The sequence below is a fragment of the Papaver somniferum genome, chromosome 9 (assembly GCF_003573695.1).
Source record: "Papaver somniferum cultivar HN1 chromosome 9, ASM357369v1, whole genome shotgun sequence".
Classification (NCBI taxonomy): domain Eukaryota; kingdom Viridiplantae; phylum Streptophyta; class Magnoliopsida; order Ranunculales; family Papaveraceae; genus Papaver; species Papaver somniferum.
Window position 1 is genome coordinate 186,368,434 of NC_039366.1, and position 10,116 is coordinate 186,378,549.

The window sequence follows — 10,116 nt, forward strand, 5'->3', positions numbered from 1 at the left end:
GGCCCCTCTCTTTTCTGCATATTATAAGTTTTGGAAGAGAAACTGCCTCTTCATCGTAGCCGTTCATCGAGAATCACCAACTGCCTTAAGAGAGTACAGCATAATTTTTACTGGAAAGGACTTAAGCAATCTGTGAAGAATTTTATCCTTCATTGTGAAGTGTGTCAGAGAAACAAATCTGAGGTTGTTTCTCCTCCAGGTTTTCTTAATCCATTACCAATACCAACTGACGTATGGATCGATATTTCTATGGACTTTATTGATGGGTTTCCCTCGTCCAATAGAAAAAATTCTATATTGGTAGTCGTAGATCGTTTAACGAAATATGCTCACTTTATACCACTTACACATCCATATTCTGCACATTCTGTAGCCGATATCTTTGTGAGGGAGATTGTGCGTTTACATGGCATGCCAAGATCGATTGTAAGTGATCGAGATCCCATTTTTTTGAGTAAGTTTTGGGAGGCTTATTTCTCTCTTCAGAATACACAGTTATGTCGCAGATCAGCTTATCATCCTCAGTCGGATGGACAAACAGAGGTGACAAATAGAACTTTAGAGTGTTATTTGAGGTGTTTTGCGGGAATGAAGCCAACTGATTGGAGCAAATGGTTACCTTGGGCTGAGTGGTGGTATAATACAAGCTTTCATTCAGCCATTCGAATGTCTCCTTATCAGGCATTGTACAGTCGTCCCCCACCTGCAGTTACAGCTTATTTACCAGGTTCAACTTCAGTGCACGATGTTGAATTAAGTCTTAAGGCTCGTGATCATACACTCAAGCTTTTGAAGTCTCATTTGCATGATGCACAGTCCAGAATGAAAAAATATGCTGATTCGCACCGTACTGAGCGTTCATTTTCAGTAGATGATTGGATTTATTTAAGATTACAGCCTTATCGTCAAACAACAGTGTCTCATCAATCTTTTTCAAAGCTGTCTCCTAAGTTCTATGGACCATTCCGCATTTTGGAGAAAATTGGGTCAGTTGCGTACAAACTAGAGCTTCCTGCCTCTAGCCGCATTCATCCAGTTGTTCACGTATCTCAGCTTAAACTAAAGGTGGGATCAACTACATCTGTGGAACAAGTGTTACCAGACATTATTGATTATGAAAAGTGGGAACCTGATTCGATTTTGGATCGTCGCATGTATAAGAAAGGCAGTGGTGCAGGCACCAGATGGTTAATCAAGTGGAAGAATCATGCGCAAGAGGACGCAACTTGGGAAGATGCTGATGATTTCATCGCTAAGTTTCCAGAATTTGAGGCTTGAGGACAAGCCTGGTTTCGAGCAGGGTGGGATGTTGCGACCCAACACCATTCACACTAGTTTACTTATTTAGGCTTCCCTATTTCTAGCATAGTTTGGTTTTCCTTTTTTATCAGAACTCTTTTTCCTTGTTTTGCAAGTATGTGCAGCTATAAATACTGCCTTAAGTCCTGTATTCGGGTAACTAATCAGAAAACCAAAGTTCTGTTCTTTAAAATTACTCTTCAAGCCGGTGGTTAACCCCAATAAGGGTTTATTTAGGGTTCTTAGCTTATTTTTGTGAGATACAGGCAAGGATCCTAACAATTTGCTTGGAAGATTTATCAATGGAGGCGGGAAAGATGATAAACAGAGCACTGCGAAAGCACAAACAACCTGTTTTAACAAATGAGCCCTTTTCTGCTGTGCCCAAAAAACGATCTCGCTGTGATACTATAAAACACCATCAGAAAGAGATGGTAGTTTCGTCTCTCTTCAATCTGAATCACATTTTTTTATCTCTTTCCCTCTCTAACAAATATGGTTTCTCTCTGCAGAAAATGTCATCAAGCTTGACCTCAAAAATCTTAAAAGCGGCATCATTTCAACAGAAGGAAATAGAAGATGAAGCCAGAAAAGAAGATCCTTTTTTTTCGATTCCCGAAAAAGTAGGAGGTGTTTCAGAAGATAGTGATAGTGATAGTGATGAACGGTTCGGCTCATTAGATGAATTATCAGAAACTGAAAGCCAGTACAATGATTATGAAGTGAGTTTGTTCCCTTTTTTTTTTTTTGATAAATTAGGGATCAATAATTTTCAATTAGGGTGTTTAATTGTTTAGGTCGAAGTGGATGAAGAGCAGATGGAAATATTAGAGCATTTCATGTCCAAGGCACCTGGTACCCAACTCACATTATCTGACCGTGTTATTAACAGAATTAAAAATGCGGAAAGTGTATCCGCAGGTAATAAATTCTAGAGTACTGCTTATATTTCTCTTTTCCGGTCGTATTTACATTGATTTTATTATTTTTTTGGAAGACGCAGAATTTTCATTCTGTAAGATAAGTTATTCATTTAGATTTCGGTATCAATCACTCAACCTTTTGGTTTTATTTCTGGATAGCATTAATTTTTGTTTAATGCTCCATGTTTTCAATGAATTACTCATCATTTTGGTTTATTATCTCTTACAGAACAGCAACACCAACCACTTCCTCAAATGGGCAAAGACATTTATAAGAGGTACTTGAATATCATTCTTCTTTTCTCTTCAGGAAGACTTTCATTGTTCTTTTGGATCTAATTTATTTTGTTTTTATATATTCAAAATGGCAGAATTGGAGAGTATTTGAGTAGATATTCAAGTGGGAAACTTCCAAAAGCTTTCTCATCCATTCCTAGAAGTTCACATTGGGAGGATGCTCTCTACTTGACTGAACCAGAGAAGTGGTCCGCAAATGCAATGTACCAAGCTACAAATATATTTGCCTCCAATATGTCCCCCAAAAATGCACAGCGTTTCTACTCCTCTGTGTTGCTCCCACGAGTAAGAGAAGATATCCGAAAGAATAGGAAACTTCATTTTGCTCTCTATCAAGCTCTTAAAAAGTCGGTTTATAAGCCAGCGGCCTTCCACAAGGGAGTTTTGTTTCCACTCTGCAAGGTATGGAACCTTCATCATTAAAACGGCTTATGATTATGTTTAATATTTGATATTATTTTCTCAGTAAAACATTCCATCTTAAAATTTTGAAATCCATTTCAGAATTTTGAAAGCCATCTTAAACTTTGTAAGGTTGGAACTTCTCCAATTTTCTGTTGTTTTTCTTTACATTGTAGTCAATGGTGTTCCATTTTGACCTAATAAATCAGCCAGATGAAAAGCGTTATGGGACATTTTTAAACACATCACAGTACTTCCTGAGCGGAAGCTATAATATATACTGATACTTTCCAGTGATAAAGTAGATGATTAATATTAGGCTATAGTCAGTCTCAGGTATTTTCAAGACAGGAACTTCGGTGGGTTTAGCTAAGTTCCCTGCCTCGATAATATCATGTCAGATCATTTTGTTGATCGCCTTGCAATATTCTGTCTGTATTAATACATAAGTACATAACGTTATAGATGTTCTAATTTGAGTGGTTATTCGGCCTGCCTTAGTCTTTTTGAGTAGCGATATATACCGATAGTCAAATTCAAAATCTTATTATACTATAGCCATTTTCAGTCAATTTCTAATTTATAAAGTTGAATGGAGGAAAGAAGCAGAAAAGTGTCTCGTTGAACTCTCTATAGAAGTCTCTTTCTCTCTCTCTCTAAAAGAGACTGCTAACAGAGTTCTTAGGAACCCTGTATCGAAAATTTAGGTTTGAATTTCTAAACTTAACCTGTATATGTTTTGACCCTGAATGGAGTTACTTGGTTTCACCCTAAAACTGTGTTAACTTGAGTTGAATTGGAATCATGTAACTTGTAATGTCTAGCCCGGTAATTAGCTAAAATCGAGTCAGTCAAGATTTTGATTACTCACAGTAAAATGCCGCAAGTAATCCAGGTGACCCTGCTGGATTCAAAAAATTCTACATTAATCCAGTATAAACGGAGTTAAGCATATACTACTCTTAGCTGCCATACTTCCCAAAATATTTTGAGCCAGTTGGGAATTTTGAACCATGTTCACTCTATTCATTCTTCTCTATCCCGAGTCCAATAATTTTGATTTTTAACTAATCTTTATCAAGGGGTTCGGTTTAAACTAAGAGTCTTAGTGTACAGTCAGGGACTTGCAACCTTAGGGAAGCTGTCATTATAGGAAGCATTATTCAGAAGGTGTCTATTCCTCCGAAGCATTCAAGGTACATGTCACTCTCTTTGTGGTGGTTAAACTTGAATTTCTTTTGGTGATATTTCTTGAAGGCCTGCACATTTAGGAACTTAGATAGCCTGTTTTTCATTGTGCAGTGCGGCACTCATGAAGCTCGCAGAAATGGAGTATTGTGGCACTACAAGGTATGCAACCTAAATCTTCTAGTTTTGATAAAAACTGCCCTGTTATTTCAAACCAATACCTTACCTATCAATCAGTCCAAGCTCAACAATTACCTGTTTTTTTTTTGTGGCTAAAACTCACTAGTAAAGTACTGTTATTCCATTTTCTAGTGTGTATTGTAATCTTGAGTAGTCTCATCTGTTTTTACCTATTAAAAATAAGTTTTATCGCTGCTGCGTAATTATTTTTTGACATTTATGTTTGTTAAACCAATGCACAGTTACTTTATCAAGCTCATTCTTGATAAGAAATATGCCCTGCCTTATTGTGCTCTTGATGCTGTTGTCGCTCACTTTATGAGATTTCTTGAAGATTCAAGGGTTATGCCTGTAATATGGCACCAGTCGCTTCTTACTCTTGTCCAGAGGTTTGTGTTCTCTTTTCTTGCGTCGCAATGATGCTATGTAAACTGGTGATTATATATATAAAACTTATATGGCAGTTAGTTTGTGATTGGGGGAGCCATTTCTCATTGAACGAGTGAGTAAAGAGGAGAGGTTCTTGGAAATGCTGTCCCGACACGAAGATTTCGTTTTATTTTATTTGTAGGAAATTCTGATACTTACTTCCTGATACTTGTATCATTTCACCTCTTTAAAAGGTGAATGCATGTATGAATAGCCTTTGCCTGGTCTGGTGTTATTATCTGTAAGTTGCTTTTTATCTATTCTGAGTGGAATGAACTTCAAACAGGTACAAGTATGAATTAACAAAAGAGAATAAAGAAAACCTTGAGCGTCTCATTCAGCACCAGAAACACTACATGGTAATACCAACAGTTCCCTACCTGGCAGCTGGTACACTGAGTTTTATTAGTCTTTTGTGAAGATAATTTGATTGTGCTCACTATTTTCATCAATTTAGGTTACTGAAGATATCAGGAGGGAGCTACGGAATAGTCGGAATCGTGGGGAAAAGGAAGATCCCATGACTATCTATATCCTTTTTCTTTCCAGAACCATCGTGCTATTTCTAGTTTAATCTTTAATATTCTAAGGCTGATCGTTAAACCATTGGACTTGATATATGGCAATTATATAATTTCTCACATCTGTAATTTCTCTGATATACTATTGACTGGAAAAAAAACATCTTTACACTGCAGTTGTCACATTCTACTTGTGCACCAGTCTAAAATGTTAAGAAAAATTTATAAGCATCCCTTGTTTCCTTAACTTCTTCTTACCATCTCCATACCGTAATACACCTGTTGAAGAAGACAGGTTCAACTATCCTGAAGTATGTATGGAAGAGGACTGATTACTATGATGATCAGCAAAACCCAATATCTTGCTCCAAATCGGTAATCCCTTTGAACTTTGAGAAACAAGCATTATTCCACCACTAGAAACCAAAGGTGCTGTGTGGAAATCTTACTTAATATGCCAAGGTGTGTTTATATTACTCAGGGGATTCCTGGTTATATTTAAAGACAATATGTGATTTGGTGGAACTTTAATCTTTGGTGTATTTTCATCATTATTTATTTATGTGGAACAAAGCTTATGAAGCTCTTTAAATTGTTCTTTCTATTTATATAATTAAGCAACAATTGATTAGTGTGCCCTTGGTAATCAGTCTTGGTTTTTATCAGAGCATGTTAATGTTTAGTGCTTCCGCATTGGTTCCTTTCTTTGTACCGTTAACAGAATATAATGCAAGGGAATTTAGGGAAAACAACTACTGAATTTCAAGAGTAAATTTGAAGATTTTTGTTAGAGGGAGTACAAAAAAGACGTTTTACAGCAAGTCTACCAGAAGTGATTTTACACTGCCATGTACAAAGAAACGATCTGGGAAAAATTGGTGAGGAGTCTAAGGTTGCGTTATATACAATTCTCATCATATGGATGTCCTCCACAACATATCAAAATTCCATAATAATTGGATGAACAAGAAAAAAGATGTGGCCAAAACATTGATCAACATGATAACTGAAAATTTTATGGAAGTCTTCTGGAAGTTTACTGTTTCGACAATTTAGACCCATAAACGTGCTCAAACTCCAAAAATCTTCATCGATAAATCTAGGAAATTTTTTGGGCATGAGAAAACATGGGTAGATCACGAAAATTCGACATCCGATGAAGATTCTACAACGTTTTTGCTAAAAGCCTGGGTTCTGAATTTTCTGGTGACGTATTACGACAAAATTTTTCATGGAATCCTATTCATTCATTCACAAATCAGATATTTTATGCTTCTATGAAGAATATACAAGATGGTTACTTAATTGAGTGGTCTCTAAATTATTTGAGAGGTCAATGTTGCCGGCTTCAGGAGTATCATCACATTCCACCTCTTGAGTATTTTCTTCATCGTCTTCCGAAGACGAATGATCATCGTCAGAATTTTGTTCATCCATGACGATCTCCTCCTGGATATATCAACAATAATTATTATTATTTCTTCCACGAATCACCATAGATAATTATGCAAGGAAGTACTTACATCTATCTCTTCTTCACTCGATTCAGAGGTCGCTTGTCCAGCAGCAGTTCCAGTAGCAGTGAATTGAAGACCATCAATAATTGATGGAGAAAAGTTCTGAAATGAAGTAACAAACATTAATTATGCGATCCTAATTAAACGGATAAGAAAAAGTCATGATGGAAGGAACGCTAATAACTCACCAAAGGAATAGCTGGGGACTTTACAGTGTTCGGTATCATCCTGTATTCCTTACTTCTGGATTCTCCGCCCCAAAGGCTTACTGTTATTTCCGAGAAATCCACAACAAACCGAGGTCTCATGACACGACCATCCTGTGATAAAGTTAGCAAAATGATTAAGATATAATTATCATGTCTTTACAAAATCAAAAGAAGAATACTTACTGGTGATTATCTCGGAAATGTTTTTCGTTTATCACCGCTAGAAGGATATTTCAATCTTGGATGGGCGGATATCATATCAACAGTAGGAGGTTCTTGTGAAGGAGTCTGAGAAGCCATTACAAAGTCATGAAGGCGCTCAATTTGCTGGGTCCAAAAGCGGATATAACCCGGAGTTCCATATGTGGCCCGGTCAGAGCAAGGAAAAAAAAATACTCACATCCATCCACATGTGTGCAATCCAATTGATCCTTAAGTTGTTCAACTGATGGTTTATTTCTTCAAATGTTCGGAACACACTGGTCAAGACCCATCTGGCGTGCTGCTCTGTCAATATTATATTCTTCCACAAGGAACTCTCCATGAATTACTGATATTAAATAACCAGGGGTACAACTCAACATGAAAGATCTCTCACCGACACTCAGGTTCGCACCAGACACCAGAGTGGTACTTTCTTCAGCAATATTAAAGGTAATTAACTGAGAGACATGAGGTGGCACTACTGTCCACGGGCGGAAATAAAACTCAGACTCGTTATCTAACATATCAATGAGACGTGTCTTGAGTCGAGGATGCTTTGTGGGCCAACGCGTGATCCTAGCGTTATCCTTCTCGAGGAAAGCATGACGAGTATCAATATTCGACCCTTGCAAGACACTAAGAGGAGTTGGTGCGTAATTCTTGAAGCGTTCCCACATTAAGGCTTGGAGAAACATTGAATTGACATAAGATTCAATTTTCATAAAACCTTTGGAGACCCTGGAGTCTACAACTTAGGCGTCTAAATTGGAATACAGTGAACCCAATAACAGACTACCAATGGGAATTCCCTCACCTTGGACCATCTTAATAGAAAGAGTAATCACAAACGGCTTCAACAAGTTCCCACTGTCTTCAAGTATATCTATGGACATCCACATGCACAAGAAAGCCGCAATGGTTAACGTACCATCCACGGGCCAATCAAGGGTACTATCTCTTGGACACCAATGCGTTAACCATTGATCATAGCAAAACTTTCTGGAATACTGATTAAGATCATTCATCTTAGCAGTCAAGGTGTTTGATATTGCCATCTCCTCTGCTGAAAGCTCTACAGGGAGATTACCTGTAATCGGAAGATCCAACAAAGCAACCACATCCTCCAAAGTGATGGTAAACTCTCCCCATCTGCATATAAGAGTGTGAATATGAATGCACCAGCGAGCGAGCAAAGCTACTATACCTCTCACATCATGATAGATAAACAAGTCTCCAACTGATTGAATATCTCTTGTCACTTGTGCACTATCCAACATAGATCGGACACGGGGATAGCCTAGCATGTGTCTCGCCCATCCAGATAATTCTTCTAAAGGTCTTAGAGAAAGCTTGAACTCTATAAGCGAAGCAGAATAATACCCTCCCTGCAAAAAGAACCGAATTGTTGCTCGAGGAGATACTAATTTTTTCTGAGAAATATCCCTGGGATTAACAAGAAGACGAACTGAAGAGCCTGGAAGACGTTTTTCAGGTCTATATTGAATCACAAAAAATTCGTCATTCGCATTTGGAGTGTTCTTAATCACCGATTCTTCCTCTTCATCGACTGAAGCAGTGTCATTTGTGTTCGGTGTTCTCCCAGTCACCGCTTCTTCATCTTCATCAACAACTGGAGTTTCGTATCCATCGTTTGACATCTTTGCAAAGTAGCTGTGACATCCACACAACATTCTTACTTAACATGCCGTGCAAATTTCATCAAAGCAGTGGAATTAAAGTACGAAGAAATAATAAGGATGCTCACACAAGAGTCTACAAAATGGTAACTTTCAACTCTTACCTATTTACGATTCCACTAGCAATAGTGATTGTGGTACAAGAGTTAATACTTCAAAACTTGCTCGTTTCTTTGAACCTACAAACACGAGCAAAACTTATTATTTGAAAATCAAAACTTGATTTTTCATAAAACCGTGAACATAGTTTTCACTGTGTGAACACCCACTAATTCTCATTGGGTGAATATCCACTAGCAAATTGTGAAAGCTCACACCAAGACAATATTTCATCATAAATAATTGTCTACCTTCAATCATTATTCAAAATCAATTCTTTGATTTTCAAAATAAAAAAAATATATATACAACGTGAATTACTCACTAAATAAAAAAATTTAAATTTTTATTTATTTACGTGAGTAAACTCACGCACAAAAAAAAAGTTTTTTTTTCCTTTGTACGAGCATTGTCTTTCAAATGAGGGTTTATTATGATTTTGTTAAAGGTTCACACATCAAATAAAATTTTGGTTTCTCATGAAAGCTCATAGACAAAATGTTCATCATTAGACGCAAGTCTATTTCAAAAAAAAAATCTCTCCTAAGTTAGGGATTGTTACTCGTCTCTTAAACAATAATGCATGAACAAGGGTTTTATGAGAAACTTACATTCATATAATATTTCTTAAACAAGAATAAAATTACATATAGCAAAAAGAAAAAAAAATCCGTGAGTATCCACGGATTTTTGATATAATTTTTTTTTCCTTCGTACGAGCATCGTCTTTCAAGCGAAGGTTTATTCCGATTTTGTGAAAGTTCACACATATGTATATGTCTACCTATACATGTAATTTTTTTTTTATATAAGAAAATCATAAACAAGTTACAAAACTGAAAAAAATAAACAATTATTACGCACCTTGTCGGTGCCGGCCTGATGGCTCCGGAAAATAATTTATCCTTCCTTGCTCTGGTGTGAAAGAAATTGAGGAGGTGAGGGAGGTGGTCGGTCGCTGGAGGAAATAAAAAAAAAAGTGTTTACACCTTTTATATCAAATTTTATTTCCAAAACATAATTTCACAAGGATTTCCTTTCTTAGGCCCGCACCCATGAGTCCTAATTGAAAATCCGCGGTTCTACACCAATTTATGCTCGTCACCAAAATCAGCGGTTCTACACCAATTTATGCTCGTAAAATGACTCTC

At 36.9% G+C, this 10,116-nt stretch overlaps 1 protein-coding gene across 1 annotated transcript; it reads left to right on the forward strand.

The window, feature by feature from the left end:
- The first annotated feature begins 248 nt into the window (after positions 1-248).
- LOC113309910 (bystin-like) lies at positions 249-5,876 on the forward strand. Its single transcript, XM_026558429.1, has 11 exons — positions 249-1,733; positions 1,812-2,021; positions 2,097-2,220; positions 2,452-2,500; positions 2,594-2,921; positions 4,038-4,117; positions 4,224-4,271; positions 4,532-4,678; positions 5,005-5,077; positions 5,176-5,248; positions 5,498-5,876. The coding sequence occupies exons 1-11, from the start codon at positions 1,602-1,604 to the stop codon at positions 5,569-5,571; spliced, it is 1,338 nt and encodes a 445-aa protein (XP_026414214.1). The 5' UTR covers positions 249-1,601; the 3' UTR covers positions 5,572-5,876.
- Positions 5,877-10,116: the final 4,240 nt, after the last annotated feature.

Coding starts and splice junctions, on each gene's coding strand:
- LOC113309910 (XM_026558429.1), top strand. CDS start 1,602: ATGGAGGCGGGAAAGATGATAAACAGAGCACTGCGAAAGCACAAACAA. Junction 1,734..1,811: donor AACACCATCAGAAAGAGATG/GTAGTTTCGTCT, acceptor TTCTCTCTGCAG/AAAATGTCATCAAGCTTGAC. Junction 5,078..5,175: donor AGCACCAGAAACACTACATG/GTAATACCAACA, acceptor TCATCAATTTAG/GTTACTGAAGATATCAGGAG.